Genomic DNA, 25,508 nt, shown 5'->3' with positions numbered 1-25,508 from the left:
ATCCTAACCCAATGGCACCCTAGAAAGAATGTCATTTCCAGGCTCAAACAGACTTGGTTTGAATCCTTACTCTGTCTTTCCTTGCTCTGTGGCTGGGCAAGTTACTCTACTCCTCTGAACTTCAGTTTCTTCACCTGTAAAATGAGTATTATAACACCTACCTTAAAAGACAAATAAGAAGGTAAAATGAGAAAGACAGTACCTGATACATATTAAGTCTGTGCTAGATGTTTTCTTTAACAGAGTTCAAATAAAAAGGGGATCACATTTTAGAGAAAATAGTGTACAAATAATGAGACTTAAACTGGATAAATAGTATTTGAGGTGGAGGTGATTCAAGACGGCGCTGTGGGAGCAGCTCAGGATTGCAGCTACCAGTGAAAGTGCAGAGGGTGAGTGGACGCCGCATTTCCAGATGGATCTTTATTGCCCACAGACCAGGAGATTCCCACGTAGAGGATGCACACGGGTTGCCAGCACGGCTGTTTCAGCCGGCGCCGCAGCGCAGCGGCTCTTTGTACAAAATACACTGGTCTGGTTGCCCTGTTAAACTGGCAATTGGAGATCTGGGAAGGCAGATTAGCCCATTCGTCTGATTAAACGGGACTTAAACAGTAAGCCAGGCCAGGAGATTCCTGGGCAGCAATGTTGTTTCAGCCAGCGTAGTGGGTCACTGCACAGGAAATCATACAGATCCCGACACCCTTTCAGCAGGCGACTGGAATACCTGGGAGAGAGTCAACTGTTCAACTTAAAAAAAAAGGGCTCTGAGGCAGGGAGCCAGGTGATCAGGCTCAGTGGGTCCCACGCCCACAAAAACAAACAAACAAACAAACAAAAAACAGCAATTGGAAACACTCAGGGTTGAGAGTTTGATGGCAAGCACAGCTAAAACCAGGGCAGCCCAGCTCTGTGGGGAAGGGGCGTCCGCCATTACCGAGGCACTCCACCCCTACAAAGGTAGTCTGCCATTGCTGACGCAGCCTGCCGTTGTGAAGGCAACCCATCATAACAGAGAGAGTCTGCCATTACAGAGGCGGGCCAACATTGCCAAGGCAGTTCTAACCACACCCATATAAACAGGACTGCAGGGAAATACACACGGCAACAGGGTGGAGCCAGCAGCAGGGCAGAACCCACAGCAGCTCAGCAAAGCCTCTGCAGGCAGTAACTAGGCTGCCCCCTTGCTGGGCAGGAAAGCCCTGTCAAAAAAAAGGCAGCAATGCAATGGATACTCATAAATAAAGCCCTAACTTTCTGGGACAGAGCACCTGGGGGAAAAAAAGGGGGGGTTATGAGTTCTGCTGCAGCAGACTTAAACGTACCTGCCTAGCAGCTCTGAATGAACAACGGAGCTCACAGCTCAGCACCTGAGCTCCTATAAAGAACAGACTCTCGAAACGATCCAAGATGGCCGATCGCTAACATCCCGGGATTGCAGCTCTCAGGGAAGGCGCGGAGAACTAGAGGACGCCACACTTTCAGACAAATTCTGGTCGCTCACGGAGCAGGAGATCCCCCAGTGGAGGAAACACATGGGTGGCCAGCGCGACTCTCGTGGCCGGTGCAGCGGTTCCGCCAGCACCTTGTCGCGGCAGCTCTCGGAGCAAAGTAAACAGGTTTGGAGGACCGGCCCGGGTCCCCAGCAGGACACCAGAGCCCGGCAGCGGCTGTGACGGCACCTCGGCATGGGAGCGCTCAGCGCAGAGTAAACAGGACCGGTTTCCCTTCCGACCGAGGTTTGGAGCCCAAGGAAGGCAGAGTCGCCTACTACCGACACAAGAAGGAAGCCCGACAGGAGAATCCTGGGCAGAAAAGCACCATCAGTTTTAACGCCGCTGCTCTGGCCCTGGGAACTAACAACCTGGACGTCCACTCAAGAGACCTAATCTGAAAGTTGGTAATTTCAAAGAGACAGGAGGATAAATTTACAATGACGGGAAGAAACCAGTGTAAAAAAGCTGAGAATACTCAAAATCAGAACGCCTCTCCCTCTAAAGATGATCACAGTTCCACATCAACAATGGAACAAGGCTTGATGGAGAACGAGCGCATCCCAATGACAGAATCACTCTTCAAGGAATGGATAATAAGAAACTTCGGTGAGTTAAAAGACCATGTTGTAGCCCAACGTAAAGAAACTAGGAACTTTGAAAAAAGGTTTGATGAAATCCTATTGAGAATAGACAACTTAGAGCAGAGTATGAGTGAATTAATGGAACTAAAGAATACAATACAGGAACTCCGAGAAGTATGCACAGGTTTAAACACTCGAATTGTTCAAGCAGAAGAAGGGATATCAGAGGTCAAAGTCCAACTTAATGAAATAAAACGTGAAGAAAAGATTAGAGAAAAAAGGATAAAAAGGAATGAGCAAAGTCTCCAAGAAATGTGGGACTACGTGAAAAGACCAAATTTACGTTTGATAGGTGTATCTGAATGCGATGGAGAGAATGAATCCAAGCTGGAAAATACCCTTCAGGATATTATTCAGGAAAATTTTTCTAAACTAGCGAAGCAGGTCAAAATTCAACCCCAGGTAATACAGAGAACACCACAAAGATATTCCTCAAGAAGAGCAACCCCAAGGCACATAATCGTTAGATTCACCAGGGTTGAAACGAAGGAGAAAATACTAAGGGCAGCCAGAGAGAAGGGTCATGTTACCCACAAAGGCAAGCTTATCAGACTTACAGCAGATCTCTCAGCAGAAACTCTACAAGCCAGAAGAGAGTGGGGGCCAATATTCAACATTCTCAAAGAACAGAACCTTCAGCCCAGAATTTCATATCCAGCCAAACTAAGCTTCACAACTGAAGGAAAAATAAAATCTTTTATGAACAAGCAAGAACTCGGAGATTTTATTATCACCAGGCCTGCTTTACAAGAGCTTCTGAAAGAAGCATTACACACAGAAAGAAACAACCAGTATTAGCCTTTCTAAAAATACACCAAAAAGTAAAGAGCACCAACATAAAGAAGAATTTACACCAACGAATGGATAAAACAGCCAGTCAACATCAAATGGCAGTAACCCTAAATTTAAATTGACTAAATCCCCGAATCAAAAGACACAGCCAAAACCCAATGGCATTTTACATCCAGACCTGTTTCACATGCAAGGATACACAAAGACTCAAAACAAAGGGATGGAGAAAGATTTACCAACCAAATGGAGAGCAAAAATAAATAATAAATAAATAAAAAGCAGGAGTTGCAATTCTCGTATCGGAGAAAATAGATTTTAAAGCAACAAAGATATAGTGGTAAAAGGATCAATGCAACAACAAGAGCTAACGATCCTAACACCCAGATACGAGACTTAGATTCAATGAGACAGAAAATTAATAAGGATATCAAGGACTCGAACTCAGATCCGGAACAAGTAAACTAAATAAATATTCATAGAGCTCTCCACTTCAAATACATAAAATATACATTCTTGTCAATACCACATCACACCTACCCATAAGTTTAAATGAAACATTGATTGGCCATTATTAATACTCAACTTTTTTCAAAATAAAGCAATATTTCCATTTACTTTCCCTGTTTCTCTTCCTCTTTCTTCCTCTCCTTTACTTATTTCTTTTTTTCTTTCCTTCTCTCAAAAAAAAAGAAATCAACTTGTAAACCTCTAGATCCAGGTCGGCAATGTCTCTCTCATTGCTTGATTTCCTTCCTTACCTTCCCTCCCTCTCTCCCTCCCTCCCTCCCGATTCCTCCCTTCCTTCTTTCCTTCCTTCATCCCTTCCTTCCTCCCTACCGTCCTTCTTCCCTCCCTCCCCGCTTCCTCCCTTCCTTCCTTCCTCCCTTCCTTCCTTCCTTCCTTCATCCCTTCCTTCCTCCCTACCGTCCTTCTTCCCTCCCTTCCTGCCTTCCTCCCCCCCCCAAAAAAAGAACAGACTGTCTCCTCAAGCAGCTCCCTGACCCCCATATATCCAAAGAGTCACCTCACAAAGGACTGATCAGACTGACATTTGGCGGGCATCATTCTGGGACAAAGATAGCAGAAGAAGAAAATGGTAGCAACCCTTACTGTTCTGCAGCTGCTGCAGTTGACCCCCCAGGCAAGCAGGGCCTGGAGTGGACCTCAGCAGTCCTAAAGCAGAGGGGCCAGACTGTTAGAAGGAAAACTAAGAAACAGAAATAACTTCATCATCAACAATCTGGACGTCCACTCAGAGACCCATTCTGAAAATCAGTAACTACACAGACGACAGGTAGATAAATCCACAAAGATGGGAAGAAACCAGTGCACAAAGGAGGAAAACACTCAAAACCAGAACACCTTGCCTCCTACAAGGGACCACAACTCCTCACCAGCAAGGGAACAAAGCTGGACGGAGAATGAGTGAAATGAAATGACAGAATCAGACTTTAGAAGGTGGGTAATGAGAAACTTTCATGAGCTAAAAGAACATGTTCTAACTTAATGAAAAGAAACTAAGAACCTTGAAAAAAGATTTGAGGAAATGATATCAAAAATGGACAACTTAGACAGGAATATGAGTGAATTGACAGAGGTGAAAAACACAACATGAGAACTTCGTGAAGCATGCACAAGTTTCAACAGCAGAATTGAACTCAATGAAATAAAATGAGAAGGCAAGATTAGAGAAAAAAGCACAAAAAGGAATGAACAAAGTCTCCAAGAAATGTGGGACTATGTGAAGAGATCTAATCTGCGTTTGATAGGTGTACCTGAATATGACAAAGAGAATGAATCCAAGCTGGAAAATACTCTTCAGAATATTATCCAGGAAAACTTCCCCAACCTAGCAAGGCAGGCCAATTTCAAATCCAGGAAATACAGAGAACACCACAAAGATATTCCGCAAGAAGAGCAACCCCAAGGCACATAATCAGCAGATTCACCAGGGTTGAAATGAAGGAGAAAATGCTAAGGACAGCCAGAGAGAAAGGTCGGGTCACCCACAAAGGGAAGCCCATCAGACTCACAGCAGATCTCTTGGCAGAAACACTACATGCCAGAAGAGAGTGGGGGCCAATATTCAACATCCTTAAAGAAAAGAACTTTCAACCCAGAATTTCATATCCAGCCAAACTGAGCTTCATAAGTGAAGGAAAAATTAAATCCTTTGCAAACAAGCAAGTACTCAGAGATTTTTTCACCACCAGGCCTGCTTTACAAAAGCTCCTGAAAGAAGCACTACAGGTAAAAAGGAACAACCAGTACCAGCCACTCCAAAAACATACCAAATGCGAAAGAGCATCAACAAAATGAAGAATCTACATCAACTAACGAGCAAAACAGCCAGCTAGAATCAAAATGGCAGTATCAAATTCACACATAACAATATTAACCCTAAATGTAAATGGGCTAAATGCACCAATCAAAAGACACAGACTGGCAAATTCGATAAAAAACCAAAACCCATCAGTGTGCTGTATCCAGGAAACCCATCTCACATGCAAGGATACAAAAGGCTCAAAACAAAGGGATGGAGGAAGATTTACCAAGCAAATGAGAGCAAAAAAAATAGGAGTTGCAGTTCTTGTCTCTGATAAAACAGACTTTAAAGCAACAAAGACCAAAAGAGACAAAGAAGGACATTACATGATGGTAAAAGGATCGATACAACAAGAAGAGCTAATGATCCTAAACATATATGGACCCAATACAGGAGCACCCAGATACATAAAGCAAGTTCTTAATGACTTACAAAGAGACTTAGACTCCCACACAATAATAGTGGGAGACTTTAACACTCCACTGTCAATAATAGACAGATCAACCAGACAGAAAATCAACAAGGATATCCAGGGCTTGAACTCAGACCTGGAACAAGCAAACCTGATAGACATTTACAGAACTCTCCACCCCAAATCCACAGAATATACATTCTTCTCAGCACCACATCACACCTACTCTAAAATTGACCACATAATTGGAAGTAAAGCACTCTTCAGCAAATGCAAAACAACTGAAATAATAACAAACAGTCTCTCAGACCATTGTGCAATCAAGTTAGAACTCAGAATTCAGAAACTAACTCAGAAGTCGAGGCAGCAATTAAGTGCCTACCACACAAAAAAGGCCCAGGTCCAGATGGGTTCACAGCCGAATTCTACCAGACACACAAAGAGAAACTGTTACCATTCCTTCTGAAACCATTCCAAATAATCAAGAAAGAGGGAATCCTTCCCAAATCATTTTATGAGACCAACATCATCCTGATACCAAAACCTGGCAGAGACTCAACAAGAAAAGAAAACTTCAGGCCAATATCCATGATGAACATAGATGCAAAAATTTTCCATAAACTACTGGCAAGCTGATTGCAACAGCACATCAAAAAGCTTATCCACCATGATCAAGTAGGATTCATCCCGGGGATGCAAGGCTGCTTCAACATACACAAGTCTATAAACGTAATTCACCACATAAACAGAACCAAAAACAAAAACCACATGATTATCTCAATTGATGCAGAGAAGGCCTTTGACAAAATTCTACAGCCCTTTATGCTAAAAACCCTCAATAAACTCGGTATCGATGGAACGTATCTCAAAATAATAAAAGCTATTTATGACAGACCAACAGCCAATATCATACTGAATGGGTAAAAACTGGAAGCATTCCCTTTGAAATCTGGCCCTAGACAAGGATGCCCTCTCTCACCGCTCCTATTCAATATAGTACTGGAAGTTCTAGCCAGAGCAATCTGGCAAGAAAAAGAAATAAAGGGTATTCAAATAGGAAAGGAGGAGGCCAAATTGTCTCTATTTGCAGACAACATGATAGCACATCTACAAGACCCCATCGTCTCAGCCCAAAAAATCCTGAAACTGAGAAGCAACTTCAGCAAAGTCTCAGGATACAAAATCAATGTGCAAAAATCACAAGCATTCCTATATACTAATAACAGATCTAAAGAGAGCCAACTTAAGAATGAACTGCCATTCACAATTGCTACAAAGAGAATAAAATACCTAGGAATACAAATAACAAGGAACGTAAAGGACCTCCTCAAGCTCAACTACAAACCACTGCTCAGCGAAATCAGAGAGGACACAAACAGATGGAGAAACATTCCATGTTCAGGGTTAGGAAGAATCAGTATCGTGAAAATGGCTATACTGCCCAAAGTAATTTACAGATTCAACACTATTCCCATGAAGCTACCAATGACCTTCCTCACAGAACTGGAAAAAACCACCTTAAACTTCATATGAAACCAAAAGAGAGCCCGCATAGCCAAGTTAATTCTAAGCAAAAAAAAAAAAAAACAGCAGGAGGCATCACACTACTAGACTTCAAACTATACTACAAGGCTACAGTAATCAAAACAGCATGGTACTGGTACCAAAACAGAGATATAGACAAATGGAACAGAACAGAGGCATCGGAGGCAACACAACACATCTACAACCATACAATCTTGGATAAACCTGACAAAAACAAGCAATGGGGAAAGGATTCCCTGTTTAATAAATGGTGTTAGGAAAACTGGCTAGCCATGTGCAGAAAGCAGAAACTGGACCCCTTCCTGACACCTTACACTAAAATTAACTCCAGATGGATTAAAGACTTAAACATAAGACCTGGCACCATAAAAACCCTAGAAGAAAATCTAGGCAAAACCATCCAGGACATAGGAGTAGGCAAGGACCTCATGACCTAAACACCAAAAGCATTGGCAACAAAAGCCAAAATAGACAAATGGGACCTAATCAAACTCCACAGCTTCTGCACGGCAAAAGAAACAGTCATCAGAGTGAATCAGCAACCAATAGAATAGGAAAAAATCTTTGCAGTTTACCCATCTGACAAAGGGCTGATATCCAGAAAGTACAAAGAACTCAAACACATACACAGGAAAAAAACAAATAAGCCCATTCAAAAATGGGCAAAGGATATGAACAGACACTTTACAAAAGAAGACATACATGAGGCCAACAAACATATGAAAAAATGCTCATCATCACTGGTCATCAGATAAATGCAAATCCAAACTACATTGAGATACCATCTCACGCCAGTTAGAATGGCGATGATTAAAAAATCTGGAGACAGCAGATGCTGGAGAGGATGTGGAGAAATAGGAACACTTTTACACTGCTGGTGGGAGTGTAAATTAGTTCAACCATTGTGGAAGACAGTGTGGTGATTCCTCAAGGCCTTAGAAATAGAAATTCCATTTGACCCAGCAATCCCATTACTGGGTATATATCCAAAAGACTATAAATCGTTCTACTATAAGGACACATGCACACGAATGTTCATTGCAGCACTGTTTACAATAGCAAACACCTGGAACCAACCCAAATGCCCATCGAAGATAGACTGGACTGGGAAAATGTGGCACATATACACCATGGAATATTATGAAGCAATCAACAATGATGAGTTTGTGTCCTTTGTAGGGACATGGATGAATCTGGAAAACATCATTCTCAGCAAACTGACACAAGAACAGAAAATGAAATACCGCATATTCTCACTTATAGGCGGGTGATGAACAATGAGAACACATGGACACAGGGAGGGGAGCACTACACACGGGGGTCTATTGGGGGGAATGGGGAGGGACAGTGGTGGGGAGAGTTGGGGTGGGATAGCATGGGGAGAAATGCCAGATGTGGGTGAAGGGGAGGAAGGCAGCAAATCACACTGCCACGTATGTACCTATGCAACTATCTGGCATGTTCTGCACATGTACCCCAAAACCTAAAATGCAATTAAAAAAAATAGTATTTGAGGAATAAATTGAGTTTTCTGATAGAGTGAAGGATAAACATTCTAAACAGCAAGGGCCACAGGAAGGCATAGTTGTGCACAGTAAAGAAATGATGTGAGACCGACTCAAGATGGCACAGTGAGAACAACCCAGGATTGAAGCTCTTGGTGAACGTGTGGAGGGTGAGTCAGGGCCGCATTTCCAGATGAATCTTTGTTGCCCACAGAACGAGGAAATTCCCAGGTACAAAAGAGACGCGGGACACCAGCGCAGCGGTTTTGGGTGGTGCAGCTGGCGGCCGGTGCTGCAGCGCAGTGGCACTCCACAGCGCTCTGCACAAAGCGCACTGGTCCAGGTGCCCTGTTGAACCGGCAATCTGAGACTTCAGAGGGCAGATTGGCATATCCATCTGATTGAACGGGACATGGACAGTGAGGCAGGCCAGGAGATTCCAGGGAAATGGCGTTTGGGCCAGGGCAGTGGGACAGAAAAAATGGTGATTCCAAACGCTCCGGGTGGAGAGTTTCACTGCGGGCACAGCTGAACCCAGGATGGTGCAGCTCGGTGGGGGAGGGACGTATGCCATTACCGAGGCAACCCGCCCCTACTGAGGTACACTCCCATTGCTGATGCAGCCTGCCGTTGCCGAGGCAACCTGCCACAACAGAGAGACTCTGCCGCAGGGCGTAGCCCGTGGCAGCAGGACGGATACCGCAGCAGCAGGGCAGAGCCTGCAGCAACAGGGCAGACCTCACACCAGCAGGGTGGAGCCTCGGCAGGCAAATAGTGACTAGACTGCCTCCTAGCAGGGCAGGACAGCGCAATGGACACTCATAAAGAAAACGCCAATCCCCTAAGACAGAGCATTTGAGAAAAAAAAATGTTTTTTTTTTTAAATGAGTTCTGCTGCAGCAGAATTAAATGTAGCAGCCTAACAGCCCTGAATGAACAATAGAGCTCACAGATCAGCACTTGAGCTCCTATAAAGTCCAGACTGTCTCCTCAAGCAGCTCCCTGACCCCTATATATCCAGAAGACTGACATTTGGCAGGCATCATTCTGGGAAAAAGATAGCAGTAAAAGAAACTGGTAGCATCCCTCACTGTTCCACAGCCGCTATAGGTGCACCCTAGACAAGCAGGGCCTGGAGTGGACCTCAGCAGTAGTACAGTGGAGGGGCTAGACTGGTAGAAGAAAAACCAAGTAACAGAAATACTTCATCATCAACAATCTGGGCGTCCACTCAGAGACCCAATCGAAAAGTCAGCAACTACTCAGATGACAGGTGGATAAATCCACAAAGATGGGAAGAAACCAGTGCAAAAAGGAGGAAAACACCTGAAACCATAACACCTCGACTCCTACAAAGGACTAAAACTCCTCACCAGCAAGGGAACAAAGCTGGACGGAGAATGACTGTGACGAAATGACGGAATTAGACTTCAGAAGGTGGATAATGAGAAACTTTTGTGAGCTAAAAGAACATGTTTTAAATCAATGCAAAGAAACTAAGAACCTTGAAAAAAGATTCGAGGAAATGATAACAACAATGGATAATTACAGAGGAATATGAATGAATTGAAGGAGCTGAAAAACACAATACAAGAACTTCGCGAAGCATGCACAAGTTTCAACAGCCGAATTGACCAAGCAGAAGAAAGAATATCAGAAGTCGAAGATCAATTCAATGAAATAAAACGAGAATCCAAGATTAGAGAAAAAAGCGCAAAAAGGAATGAACAAAGTCTCCAAGAAATGTGGGACTATGTGAAGAGACCAAACCTATGTTTGATAGGTGTACCAGAATGTGACGAAGAGAATGAATCCAAGCTGGAAAATACTCTTCAGGATATTATCCAGGTAAATTTCCCCCACCTAGCAAGGCAGGCCAACACTCAAATGCAGGAAATACAGAGAACACCACAAAGATATTCCGCAAGAAGAGCAACCCCAAGGCACATAGTCGTCAGATTCACCAGGGTTGAAATAAAGGAGAAACTACTAAGGGCAGCCAGAGAGAAAGGTCGGGTCACCCACAAAGGGAAGCCCATCAGACTCACAGCAGATCTCTCGGCAGAAACTCTACAAGCCAGAAGAGAGTGGGGGCCAATATTCAACATCCTTAAAGAAAAGAACTTTCAACCCAGAATTTCATATCCAGCCAAACTGAGCTTCATAAGTGAAGGAAAAATTAAATCCTTTGTGAACAAGCAAGTACTTAGAGAGTTTGTCACCACCAGGCCTGCTTTACAAGAGCTCCTGAAAGAAGCACTACACATAGAAAGGAACAACCAGTACCAGCCATTCCAAAATCACACTAAATGCTAAAGAGCATCAACATAATGAAGAATCTACATCAACTAATGGGCAAAACAGCCAGCTAGAATAAAAATGGCAGTATCAAATTCACACATAACAATATTAACCCTAAATGTAAATGGGCTAAATGCACCAATCAAAAGACACAGACTAGCAAATTCGATAAAAATCCAAAACCCATCAGTGTGCTGTATCCGGGAAACCCATCTCACATGCAAGGATACACAAAGGCTCAAAATAAAGGGATGGAGGAAGATTTACCAAGCAAATGGAAAGCACAAAAAAGCAGGAGTTGCAATTCTCATCTCTGATAAAACAGACTTTAAAGCAACAAAGACCAAAAGAGACAAAGAAGGACATTACATGATGGTAAAAGGATTGATACAACAAGAAGAGCTAATGATCCTAAACATATATGGACCCAATACAGGAGCACCCAGATACATAAGGCAAGTTCTTAATGACTTACAAAGAGACTTAGACTCCCACACAATAATAGTGGGAGACTTTAACACTCCACTGTCAATAATAGACAGATCAACCAGACAGAAAATCAACAAGGATATTTAGGGCTTGAACTCAGACCTGGAACAAGCAAACCTGATAGACATTTACAGAACTCTCCACCCCAAATCCACAGAATATACATTCTTCTCAGCACCACATCACACCTACTCTAAAATTGACCACATAATTGGAAGTAAAGCACTCTTCAGCAAATGCAAAACAACTGAAATCATAACAAACAGTCTCTCAGATCATAGTGCAATCAAGTTAGAACTCAGAATTCAGAAACCAACCCAGAACCGCACAGCTTCCTGGAAACTCAACAACTGGCTCTTGAATGTTGACTGGATAAACAGTGAAATGAAGGCAGAAACAAAGAAGTTCTTCGAAACCAATGAGAACGAAGACACAACATGCCAGAATCTCTGGGACATATTTAAAGCAGTCTCTAGAGGAAAATATATAGCAATAAGTGCCCATATGAGGAGAATGGAAAGATCTAAAATTGACACCCTATCGTCAAAATTGAAAGAGCTAGACGAGCAAGATCAAAAAAACTCAAAACCTAGCAGAAGACAAGAAATAACTAAGATCAGAGCTGAACTGAAGGAGATTGAGACACGAAAAACCCTTCAAAAATCAATAAATCCAAGAGCTGGTTTTTTGAAAAGATCAACAAAATAGACAGACCACTAGCCAGATTGATAAAAAAGAAAAGAGAAAACAACCAAATAGATGCAATAAAAAATGATAAAGGGGAAATCACCACAGATTCCACAGAAATTCAAACCATCATTAGAGAATATTACAAACAACTCTATGCACATAAACTAGTAAACCTGGAAGAAATGGATAAATTCCTGGACTCCTGTGTCCTCCCTAGCCTAAACCAGGAGGAAGCTGAAACTATCAATAGACCAATAACAAGGTCAGAAGTCGAGGCAGCAATTAAGAGCCTACCACACAAAAAAAGCCCAGGTCCAGATGGGTTCACAGCCGATTTCTACCAGACACACAAAGAGGAGCTGGTACCATTCCTCCTGAAACCATTCCAAATAATCCAAAAAGAGGGAATCCTTCCCAAATCATTTTATGAGACCAATATCATCCTGATACCAAAACCTGGCAGAGACCCAAGAAAAAAAGAGAACTTCAGGCCAATATCCATGATGAACATAGATGCAAAAATCTTCAATAAAATATTGGCAAGCCGATTGCAAAAGCAAATCAAAAAACTTATCCATCATGATCAAGTAGGATTCATCCCGGGGATGCAAGCCTGGTTCAACATACATGAGTCTATAAATGTAATTCACCACATAAACAGAACCAAAAACAAAAACCACATGATTATCTCAATTGACGCAGAGAAGGCATTCGACAAAATTCAACAGCCCTTTATGGTAAAAACCCTCAATAAACTCGGTATCGATGGAACATATCTCAAAGTAATAAAAGCTATTTACGACAAACCAACAGCCAATATCATACTGAATGGGCAAAAACTGGAAGCATTCCCTTTGAAATCCGGCACTAGACAAGGATGCCCTCTTTCACCACTCCTATTCAATGTAGTACTAGAAGTTCTAGCGAGAGCAATCAGGCAAGAAAAAGTAAGAAAGGGCATTCAAATAGGAAAGGGGGAAGCCAAATTGTCTCTATTTGCAGGCGACATGATAGTATACCTAGAAGACCCGATTGCCTCAGCCCAAAAACTCCCGAAACTGATAAGCAACTTTAGCAAAGTCTCAGGATATAAAATCAATGTGCAAAAATCACAAGCATTCCTATACACCAATAACAGACTTAAAGAGAGCCAAATCAAGAATAAACTGCCATTCACAATTGCTACAAAAAGAAAAAATACCTAGGAATACAATTTACAAGGAACGTAAGGGACCTCTTCAAGAAGAACCACAAACCACTGCTCAACGAAATAAGAGAGGACACAAACAGATGGAGAAACATTCCATGTTCATGGTTAGGAAGAATTAATATCATGAAAGTGGCTATACTGCCCAGAGTAACTCACAGAATCAACACTATCCCCATCAAGCTACCATTGACTTTCTTCACCTAACTGGAAAAAACCACCATGAACTTCATATGGAACCAAAAGAGAGCCCGCATAGCCAAGTCAATTCTAAGCAAAAAGAACACAGCGGGGGGCATCACACTACCGGATTTCAAACTATACTACAAGGCTACAGTAATCAAAACAGCATGGAACTGGTACCAAAACAGAGATATAGACCAATGGAACAGAACAGAGGCATCGGAGGCAACACAACATATCTACAACCATACAATCTTGGATAAACCTGACAAAAACAAGCAATGGAGAAAGGATTCCCTGTTTAATAAATGGTGTTGGGAAAACTGGCTAGCCATGTGCAGAAAGCAGAAACTGGACCCCTTCCTGACACCTTACACTAAAATTAACTCCAGATGGATTAAAGACTTAAACATAAGACCTGAAACCCCTAGAAGAAAATCTAGGCAAAACCATCCAGGACATAGGAGTAGGCAAGGACTTCATGAACAAAACACCAAAGCATTGGCAACAAAAGCCAAAATAGACAAATGGGACCTAATCAAACTCCACAGCTTCTGCACGGCAAAAGAAACAGTCACTAGAGTGAATCGGCAACCAACAGAATGGGAAAAAATTTTTGCAGTTTACCCATCTGACAAAGGGCTGATATCCAGAATGTACAAAGAACTCAAACAGATTTACAGGAAAAAAACAAACAAGCCCATTCAAAAATGGGCAAAGGATATGAACAGACACTTTACAAAAGAAGACATACATGAGGCCAACAATCATATGAAAAAATGCTCATCATCACTGGTCATCAGAGAGATGCAAATCAAAACCACATTGAGATACCATCTCACGCCAGTTAGAATGGCGATCATTAAAAAATCTGGAGATAACAGATGCTGGAGAGGATGTGGAGAGAAAGGAACACTTTTACACTGTTGGTGGGAGTGTAAATTAGTTCAACCATTGTGGAAGACAGTGTGGTGATTCCTCAAGGCCTTAGAAATAGAAATTCCATTTGACCCAGCAATCCCATTACTGGGTATATATCCAAAAGACTATAAATCGTTCTACTATAAGGACACTTGTACACGAATGTTCACTGCAGCACTGTTTACAATAGCAAAGACCTGGAACCAACCCAAATGCCCATCGATGATAGACTGGACTGGGAAAATGTGGCACATCTACACCATGGAATATTATGCAGCAATCAGAAATGATGAGTTCGTGTCGTTTGTAGGGACGTGGATGAATCTGGAAAACATCATTCTCAGCAAACTGACACAAGAACAGAAAATGAAATACTGCATATTCTCACTCATAGGCAGGTGATCAAAAATGAGAACACATGGACACAGGGAGGGGAGTACTACACACTGGGGTCTATTGGGGGGAAAAGGGGAGGGCCAGCCGGGGGGGGAGCTGGGGAGGGATAGCCTAGGGAGAAATGCCAAATGTGGGTGAAGGGGAGAAAGGAAGCAAAACACACTGCCATGTGTGTACCTATGCAACTGTCTTGCATGTTCTGCACATGTACCCCAAAACCTAAAATGCAATAAAAGATTTAAAAAAAAAAAGAAACAATGTGACCCAAGAAGAAGGATGTGTATTTGGGAGTCCTGAAAAGTAAGGCTGGACACAAAGGATGGTGCCTGCTCCTGAAGGGCTTGTGGCACCAGGCTAGGAGCTCAGGTTTCATCTAGTAGGTGACTGAGAACCATCGATAATTTCTGAGCTGGACAGAGCCGTAATCCAAGCTGTGCTTTAGAAAGTGAGATCTGACAAAAATAGCACTAGGTGAAAGTGGCACCCAGTGGCAACTAGGATTGCAGTTAGGGAAGTATTGCAGCAACCCAGGAATGAGCTGATGAGAGTTCATGTTAATAAACTAAAGAATTAAAAAAAGAACGATGGATAGAAAAAGGGAATGAGAAAGGGAGGGAGAGAAAAGAAAAAGAGGAGCAAGACCAATTAGAAGTATTATCATTTAATGTGTGGACACAGCCTCGGCAACACAGTGAGACCCTGTCTCTACAAAAACATTAAAGAATTAGCCAGCATGGTGGTATATACCTGTGGTCCCAGCTACTTGGGAGGCTGAAGTGGGAGGATTGTTCGAGCTCAGGATATCCAGGCTGCAGTGAGCTGTGATCATGCCACTGCACTCCAGCCTGGGTGATGGTGTGAAACCCCGTATTTTTTAAAAAAAGGGTGGACAAAGGAGGAGAGTCTCCGGAAGGATTCAGAAAATAATTTTAGAGAAGTAGGAGAACTGGGGGGTGGACAGTGGATGCTGCCAGGTAAGCCAAGGAAAGAGAAAACTATATGAAAGAGGCAGGGAAGTCAGGCAAGGTGAGGACTGAAAATAGGCCAAGTAGGAGGTCAGTTTTAGAAGAAAGGTGGAGTCAAAGTCAGACTTTATGTATGAAAGAGTGAATGGAAGGTCAGGGAATGCAATAAGTGAATATAAGCAAATTTTTCAAGAAGCTTGATTGTGAAAGGGAGGAGAAAAGCAAGACAGCAGTGAGATGGAAGGTAAAGTAAAGAGATGGGTGAATGTCAGGGCCAGCGCTGGGGGAAGGTGAGCAAGGTGCCTGCGGAACACCTACAGGGGCATGTGCTCTCTCTCAGGGTTGTCCAAATGCAGTGTCAGCACTTGGACTCCACCCTAGTCCCAGCATTGGTAGACAGAGTCACTACAGAGAACAAATTTTGGAAGCTCGCTGCATGGGTTCAGATCCTAGCTATGCCACTTACTAGCTTTGTAGCCTTGAGCAAGTTACTTTTCTATGCCTCAGTTTTTTCCTCTGTGAAATGTAGACAATAAGTGCACCTACTTCATAGGTCTGCTTTGATGATTACAAGAGAAATGCTTGTGAAAGGATTTAGTATCTGGCACATGGCTAACTCATGCTGCTCATTTCCCATTACTCTGCTATTAACAGGATGAGAAAGGCTTGACTACATCTATCGACTGATAAGGAGCCAGCAGGGGAGGAAAGGCTGACAATGCAGGAGAAAGATGGACAGACCCACAGAGGCATCCTTGAGGAGGCAGGAAGAAGGGCACCCAGCACCCAAGGGCGGGGTTCCCTCACTGAGGGTGAGGGAGGCCAGGCTCCCTCAGGGACAGTTGTGATGGGGGAGAGATTTCAAATATCCCAAGTGTTCCATTTCCCTAATACCTAGAGAATAAAAAGAGCACAAAAGAAATAACCTTTCATTTTCTATGTGCTATGGAGTGGCTCCCAGAGACTCTCCAATATCATCTTACAGTGAGTCAGAAATTCTTTAGGGGTGTGTGTGGTGTGTGTGTGCACCTGTGCATGCATGTATATGAACAAAAGTTGAAAAGAGAACACAGTTGTGACTCTCAGGTATGACTCAGTCTTTTCTTCATCAAATTATTATTCTCTTCAGAGAGACAGACACAAAAATCCTTCCTCAAAGGAATGGATATCCCTAATCACAACTGCACATACCATTTGTCATTCACAGATTCTTTGCCACAGTCTGATATCAAACCTTGCAAAAACCGACATTTTAGCCAGGACTTGCAAACACAAATGGTTACAAGAGTTGGGCAGGTCATGTGAGTGAAGAAAGCTGGAGGTGAGGAGAGAGTAGAAGGAGGGTGTGTGTGTGTGTGTGTGTGTGACAGATGAGTGAAGAAAGCTGGATGTGAGGAGAGAGGAGAAGGAGGGTGTGTGTGTGTGTGTGTGACAGATGAGTGAAGAAAACTGGATGTGAGGAGAGAGTAGAAGGAGGGGGTGTGTGTGTGTGTGACAGATGAGTGAAGAAAGCTGGATGTGAGGAGAGAGGAGAAGGAGGGTGTGTGTGTGTGTGTGTGTGTGTGTGACAGATGAGTGAAGAAAGCTGGATGTGAGGAGAGAGTAGAAGGAGGGTGTGTGTGTGTGTGTGTGTGTGTGTGTGACAGATGAGTGAAGAAAGCTGGATGTGAGGAGAGAGGAGAAGGAGGGTGTGTGTGTGTGTGTGTGTGTGTGTGACAGATGAGTGAAGAAAGCTGGATGTGAGGAGAGAGTAGAAGGAGGGTGTGTGTGTGTGTGTGTGTGACAGATGAGTGAAGAAAGCTGGATGTGAGAAGAGAGTAGAAGGAGGGTGTGTGTGTGTGTGTGTGTGAAAGAGAGAGACAGCGCACATGCTCATAGAGGCAGCAGTTAGTCAGCTCTCACCAATTGCTGCCATATAGAAATCTAAGTCATTATTGCCAGATCTTCACATTTTTTTCAAGGAAAGTCTGCCGTATACATGAAATCTCCTAATTATTTGAGTGTCGGCAACTAATTTCCATTCTAAAACAATATGCAGGCCAAACTAAACACCTAAGAACCAGATTCAACTCCAGGCTACATTTGTTTTTTCTGATTTTTTTTTTTTTTGACACAGCATCTCACTTTGTCACCCAGGTTGGAGTACAGTGGCACAATCACGGCTGATTGTAGCCTTAACCTCCTAGGCTCAAACAATCCTCCCACCTCAGCCTCCTGAGTAGCTTGGACTACAGGCACATGCCACCATGCCTGGCTAATTTTTGTATTTTTTGTAGGGACAGGGTTTCATCATATTGCCCAGACTGGTCTCAAACTCCTGGGCATGAGGCAACACACCCAGCCTGATCTTCTATTTTCATGGTGTGGAAATTTAAACAGTATGTCCCATTCAATAAAACAAACTCCCACTACTGGGATTTTCAAATTCAATAACATACATTTCCTCGAAATGTGTTATGAAAATGCACAGCACCACCAATGCAACCTAAACATACTAGACCCAGCTCCTCTTTTCTTATCCCATATATCACTGAGTCATGACAATTTCAGCTTGGAAATACTGTTCCAATGGTCTACTTTTCTGCATCTCTACTGCTTTCATTAAATCATTCATCATCTCCCTCTTAGAATACTGCAACAGTTTTCTGACTGGGTTCCACTAAACATGAAGGCCAGATGCCTAAGCCTGATGTTGAAAGTCCTTGGAGTCCTATGTCCTAACCTTTCCAGTGCCAGTTAGTTCTACCCATTCAGGCCCACAGTGTCATTTTCCACTCCCAAAACACATCATTCACACGTAGTCCTCTCTGCCTCTGTTCTTGGTGTTCCTTCAGCCTAAAATACCTTTCTTCACCTTGTTCACCTAGTTGATCTCATCCTTTATAATTCAGCTCCAAGACCACCTCAAAGATTAAGTTTCTTTAACCTTGAGCTCTTAAAATTTGTCTTTAAAGGGATGTAGCCATTTCCAAATATGCATTGAGATAGCGTCATGCAATTTGAGGTAGCAGAGATTGGGGAACCTGCAAGCTGCTGGCCAGGGGAAGGGAGGTTACACAAGGTATGTGAGAAGAGACCACAGTATGAAGGGTCTGGGAAGAGTTCAGGAAAAAAAAAAAAAGAGCAGTGTGGAAAGCTGGGATTGAGATGTCCTAGGAGAAGGTTTCCTGGCAGTGACAAATATTCTATGAATACAGAATGGTGTAATAGGAAGGGCAACAATTTTTAAATTTGACTCTAGTTTCTACTATCAAGCTGAGTGATGATAGGCAAATAACTTTACCTCTTTGTGCCTCAGATTTATCACATGTAAAATGAGGATAAAAATTCTGTGCCTCTGAGAATTGCAGTAAGAAATAAATCAGGTAATAATGGACAGAATGGATAGAAAAAAGCATCTTTCTAGACTCCACCCAGATGCCAACACTTCCACAAAGCCTTCACTGAACCTGCCAGCAGAAATAACTGCTGCTTTTACTAAGCTGTGAAGTCTTTCATCAGTATTCCTTTTGTGGCCCGACCTCATAAGATTATCAATGATCATGAAGGAGTACCTTCAACAGACTATGAATATGCAAGTCTGGAAACACATCTAATTCACTGTTTCTCTTCCACCCTTGGAACTTAGCTCATAGGAAGCACACAATAGATGTATGAGCCAAGTGAAGGATATGATGGCACTCCTGGGACCAAGATATATATCTGTTACACACACACAGACAAACACACACACACATATCCTCAGTTAGACTCTAAAACCTTCCTAAGAAAGGGCAATATCAATGGCAGTCATCAATTTATTCCTAACAAATCACCTGGCATATAACAGATTCCATAAATATTTGTGAAATAAATGAATTAATGCTAGTACCTCCTTTGGTCCAACACAGGGCACTATGAGTTTTCTGATCCCTGATGTTCCCTGCAAAGCATTGGAGGCTCTTCTTATGTGTTCTTACAACACTCCATACTTTGCCTAGTACAGTACTTACCACTTTATTACAGTTGTTTGCTCCCCTTGTCAACTTCTCACCTGCTGTGGGGCCTATCATTACCTTATTCACCTGTGTAATCCCTAGTTGGGAAGATTAATAGATATAGATGGATGGATGGGGACAAATTTATATTCAGCCAATATGTCTTTCAGGAACTCTCTCACGTGCGACCAATCACACACATCTGCTAGAGAGGTGAATGAAGGAATGAATGAGTAAATTGCTGGCTGGAAATGTTAGATATGATGGCTGTTGGAAAGCCTTCAGTAACTTACACAATATGGTGACCTGGCTTCAGGTTGGCAGAGTACTTACTTGATCTTTGACGTTGAGAATGGCCTGTTGACTTCCTTTTTTGTTTGTTTCTTCACTTGTTTCTTTGCCTGTAAAATAAATATTATATTCCTTCTTAGCATCCTATTCAGAGCTCTTGGACTTTCTCATTAATTATATTCTACTTAAGCCTTCTGCTCCAAAATTTGTCTTGCCTTTAGTCCTTGCCCATAAAATAAAGATTCAAGAAATAGATATAGATACAGAGATGGAGATAAAGACAAGACATAGATGGAAAAATGGTATAGGAGAATGTAATTATGATAATGGGGTATGGCTGGAGTGCTTAAATAAGACACATGAAGTACAAATCTGAAAGGAAGGGATTGTTTACATGATTATTTTAACAAAATTAATTTCTGCCAGATAAAAATAGCAAAGTCAAAGTTGAAAGGTAAGTCACAGTCTGGGAAAAGTATTTGCCATGCATACAATACAAAAGATGACTTACACTCAAGCTTGTAGGAGGCACACAGACCTGGATGCCACTGTAGAAATTCCAGTCCCCTATTAGGAATATTAGGTGAGAAGGTGTGGATCTACAACTAATGGGCCAAGAAGGGCCCATAACCCCTAGGTTACATTATCTAAGACAAGTATAAACTTTATATGGTAGAAAAAAAAGGTCAAAGTTCCAGGCTTGGAGGCTGAATGCCTGGTTAGTTTAGTTACCTCTGGTCTCTATCTCAAACTTGCCGCCGCTAATACCAATCTGACTGTAGTGCTTCCTCCAAAACAAACATTCTCCCTTTCTCCCACACCTGCCCCACACAACACACACATACAGTAACCCATATATTTGCTTGTTCCATTCCTTTGGCCTATCACATTTCTGCTCCTCTTCCTTGCCTGGTTACATACAGATTAGCTTTCCTGTATCTTCCTCTCCTCAGGTTGACCCTCCTGAAGCCCATTTCTTTTTTTTTGTCTTGAGACAAGGTCTTACTCTGTCACCCAGACGGGAGTGCAGTGGCATGATCTCAGCTCTCTGCAACCTCCACCTCCCAGACTCAAACAATCCTTCCACCTCAGCCTCCCAAGTACCTGAGACCACAGATATGTGCTACAATGCCCAGCTAAATTTCTGTATTGTTGATAGAGACTGGGTTTCACCATGTTGCCTAGGCTGCTTCAAACTCCTGAGCTCAGGCAATCTGCCCAACTCGACCTCCGAAAGTGTTGGGATATGGGTGTGAGCCCCCTTACCCAGCCATCAAGCCCACTCCTTAATGGGGGCACTAATATGGTTAGGCTTTGTGTCCCCACCCAAATCTCATCTTGAATTGTAATCCCCATAATCCCCATGTGTTGAGGGAGAAACTTGGTAGGAGGTGATTGGATCATGGAGGTGGTATCCCCCATGCTGTCCTCATGATAGTGAGTGAGTTCTTATGAGCTCTGATGGTTTTATAAGTGTCTACAGTTCCTTCTTCACACTCATGCTCTCTCTTGCCTGCTGCCATGTAAGACTTTCCTCTTCCTCTTCTGCCATGATTGTAAATTTCCTGAGGCCTCTTCAGCCATGTGGAACTGTGAGTCAAATAAACCTCTTTCTTTTATAAATTACTCAGTCTTGGGGAGTTCTTCATAGAAGTGTGAAAACAGACTAATACAGGCACTATACCATACCGTATTATAATGCCTGCTTCTTTGTCTGTTCCCCACCTCACCAGGCTGTGAGTATTGCCAAGGTCAGGTCAGGCCTAAGTCCTACTTATCTCTCTATACTGCATCTCATACAGAACCTGGCCTACTGAAGGAAGAGTCTCAATGAGTCTTAATTGAACTAACCCAACCCATGAACAAAATGCAATAGAAGCACTTCATGTCGTCTGCGAAGAAAGAAGCAGCAAGTATCAGGGATAGTTTCACAGTGTAGGTGACATTAGAGCTGGAACTTGAAAGATGGGTAGTTGGCCTGGCACAGTGGCTCATGCCTGTAATGCCAGTACTTTGGGAGGCTGAGACGGACGTATCACTTGAAGTCAAGAGTTCAAGACTAGCCTGTCCAACTTGGCAAAATCCTGTCTCTAGCAAAAATATAAAAACTAACCAGGCATGGTGGTGTGTGCCTGTAGTCCCAGCTACAGGGACTACAGCTTGGGAGGCTGAGGCATGAGAACTGCTTGAACCCAGGAGGCAGAGGTTACAGTGAGCCAAGATCCGACCACTGCACTCCAGCCTGGGGAACAGAGTGAGACTCAGTCTGAAAGAAAGGTGGGCGGGTGGCCGGGGAGGGGAACTAGGGCAATGCTATATCATCTCATTGAAAAATGAGAAGTCGTAAAAGATAAAAAGCAACAACAAGCTACAGGGGCATCTGACTAGAGTGTCCATGGATGGCTTCACAGAGGTAATAAAATCTCATCTGATGTTATTGTTATTTAGTGATAATTATTTTATTTTTAGTGATAATTTAGCTATTTAGCAATAATTATTTTCTTTTCTTTCTGATCTGGGCTCACTGTAACCTCTGCCTCCTGTGATCAATCAATTTTCCTGCCTCAGCCTCCCAAGTAGCTGAGACTACAGGCACCACTACCACGCCCAGCTAATTTTTGTATTTTTAGTAGAGATGAGGTTTCACCATGTTGGCCAGGCTAGTGAACGCCTGACCTTAGGTGATACGCCTGCCTCGGCCTCCCAAAATGCTGAGATTACAAACATGAGCCACCACACCTGGCTGTGATAATTATTTTCACATGAATTTTAGCTTTGCCAAGACAAGTTTTTGTCTCTTTTACTCATGGATATATCTCTGGTGACTAGAAAGGATCTGCAACATAGTAAGCAACTCAATAATATTTGTTGAATTATTTAGACGCTTATGGGGGATATATGGGAATTTAAAAACACAACATAATGTAATAGAGCATAGTATAATACAATGCTCTGTCATGATAGAGCATATTTGATAACTCTGTCATGGAGTAAGAGTTCCACCAGAATAGTGACCAGGTCTATCTTGATCCCCTGTATCCGTTAGTAAAATATTGGTGCCCTCTCTCTATATATATATATATATGTATATATTTGTGAAATATTTATTAATTAAAATCTAGAATACCATTACATCCTAGAACCGTAAAAGCAGTGTCAGAAGGGATACATACTGGTTTTAATTTTTTTTAAAATGTTGGCTTGAAAACGGAGTTCAGATACATGCTATCTGGCCTTGGGTAGGTTCTTTAGTTTCCTCATCTAACAGGGCGGTTGTGGGACTCAATGAGAGAGAGGATGGCTGGAAGTGCACATAGGATACTGCCTGGCAGACAGTAGGCACTCAGTAAATGTGAGTTCTCCGTAACAGGAAAGCATTACTAACCGCTAAAATGACAGCTGCTTGAGAGAATAATCGGTAAGTGCCACAACCAGTCTAGAAAAGGATGAAGGACGAGCCACCCCTTTGGAAACTCCACTTCTGGGCCGGAGAAAGACTGGAACTCGAAAACTAAGTTTTCAGTCGCACCTGCCTCCGGCGTCGTTTCCGTCTCCGAGGAGTCCGCGGAGGCGACGTCCCAGTCAGGAGGGATGAGCGCCTGCGAGCCTCCCGGGGATCTCGGAGCCGCTCCACGGTGCTACCTGCCACGACCTTTCACACCCCTTAGTAACCGCTATGCGGCGACTGACAGTGTTAAGCGGCAACCGGAGGCCGGGTCTTCTAACTACAAGTCCCAGCAAGCTCCGCGGCCACGTCCGCTGACTACCTCGCGTCACAAGCCCCAAACTACGGATCCCGATAGGCTCTGCGCGGCGCGTCACACCTTCAGCTTCAGCCAATCGGCTTCGGACAAGTCGGAGGGGAGGGAGACGCAGAGGCGGACAAGATGGCGGCGGCAGCTGCTCAGGGCGGGAGAAGCGGTGGTAGCGGAGGCAGTAGTGGGGCTGGCGGTGGTTCCAGCTGCGGGACAGGCATTGGCCGTAGTGGCTTGTTGGATAAGGTGAGGAGCCGGTTCTTGGGAACAATCTGATCCTGGGGAGGCCTGGGAGGCGGCGAGCCCGCCTTCCCGTCCCTGTCTCCCTTATTTTCTACGGTCTTTTGAGGGGACCCCTTGTGTGACCACCATGAGAACCCTACGCACTCTTGTTTGTAGCATGCCCTCATCACACTTCCAACCTGGACCCTCTCCTCTTTAGCACTTCTTCCCTTCTCGTAAATGTTCTGGTCCTGGCCACTACGGCTTTTTCTGTAATTTTATTCTTCCATACTTCATCGTGTGCATCGCTTTTCTGGAGTGCTGGGTCCACTGTTGCCTGTGCCCGTTTCACAGACACGGCAAACCGAAGCCCAAAGATTAAAGAATCAGTATCCTCCAAACTCCCTACCACCATCACCCTTGCTTGCAGATTCCAAAGTGTTGACTCTTCCTGCTGGACTGACAAGAAGCCTTTAAGATTTTTCTTTTTTTTCCTGTTTTTCCCCTTCCCTCTCCTGTCTTCCCTCCACCTCCCTGTTTGCCACCAAGTGCACTGCTACCCGCTCACGCTAGCCTCTTTCCTGCTCTGCTCATTCATTTATTTTTTTTTAACTGCAGTTCTAGCAACAAGGGCTTAAAATAAAAAAAGGAAAACTGTCCCTGTGTTGGCCCTTCTTGCTCTTTGCACAGCATCTTGGAAGAAACAGTTGCATGGAGAACTTCATCCTGTTGGTTTTGCCTCTAACTGGCTTTGTGACCTTGAAGTATGCTTGCTCCTTCTGTATCTGTTTTCTCAGCTGCAAAGTAAGAGATTTAGCCTTAAAATGAGACAACCATAAGTTCCCTTCCAGTTCTCTCATTGTAGGGCCCTGGGCTGGTTTGATGAGAATTGTTAAGCATGGTGTCTTTAATGTAGTAAATAGGATTTTTGACTTTAATTGAAAACAGCTTTCAGACTTTCATATGCATAACACATGGTAGGTGCTTAAGAAATGAATACATGATTATGCTGAGGTGGTCAGATCCAGATCTTTTTACTTGTCTTTTTGAGTGTCACTGGTTTTGAAAGACATGGTTCTCACACTCTTCTCTTGTGGGAGGGGTCTCACTCCATTGCCCAGAATGGATCTCAGATCACTGCAGCCTTGAACTCCTGGGCCGTGGTGATCTTTCCACTCCAGCCTCTGGAGTAGCTGGGACTACAGATGTGCACCATCACGCCTGGCTACTTTTTTTGCTTTTAACTTTTCTGTAGAGTTAGGGTCTTACTGTGTTGCCCCGGCTGGTCTCAAATTCCTCGCCTCAAGTGATCCTCCCACCTCGGCTCCCCAAAGTGCTGGGTTACAGGCATGAGTCACCATGCACCTGGCCTCACACTCAAAGCTTAAGATGCA

The 25,508-nt window shown here is 43.3% G+C and overlaps 2 protein-coding genes across 22 annotated transcripts in view; one reads left to right on the top strand and one right to left on the bottom strand.

The window, feature by feature from the left end:
- XRRA1 (X-ray radiation resistance associated 1) overlaps nucleotides 1-23,866 on the bottom strand; it is a 133,451-nt gene extending 109,585 nt beyond the window's left edge. For 9 of the 20 annotated variants that reach the window (XR_013523247.1, XM_035265452.3, XM_035265441.3 and 6 more), the window contains exons 1-2: nucleotides 20,649-20,699; nucleotides 20,180-20,247 (exon numbers count right to left, since the gene is read on the bottom strand). The gene's annotated coding sequence lies outside the window, so the exon portion shown is untranslated. Of the gene's footprint in view, nucleotides 1-20,179; nucleotides 20,248-20,648; nucleotides 20,700-23,522 lie in introns of those variants that run through there. The other 11 variants (XM_035265450.3, XM_035265445.3, XM_078340213.1 and 8 more) reach the window with 3 other exon arrangements.
- Nucleotides 23,867-24,002: 136 nt separating this feature from the next.
- SPCS2 (signal peptidase complex subunit 2) overlaps nucleotides 24,003-25,508 on the top strand; it is a 31,433-nt gene continuing 29,927 nt past the window's right edge. For both annotated transcript variants that reach the window (XM_002754816.7, XM_078340243.1), the window contains exon 1: nucleotides 24,003-24,138. In XM_002754816.7, the coding sequence (XP_002754862.1) occupies nucleotides 24,025-24,138 (114 nt within the window). In that variant the 5' untranslated portion in view covers nucleotides 24,003-24,024. The remainder of the gene's footprint in view (nucleotides 24,139-25,508) is intronic.

This window comes from Callithrix jacchus, chromosome 10 (genome assembly GCF_049354715.1).
Source record: "Callithrix jacchus isolate 240 chromosome 10, calJac240_pri, whole genome shotgun sequence".
Lineage (NCBI taxonomy): Eukaryota > Metazoa > Chordata > Mammalia > Primates > Cebidae > Callithrix > Callithrix jacchus.
This window is presented reverse-complemented; position numbering and strand designations above follow the sequence as displayed.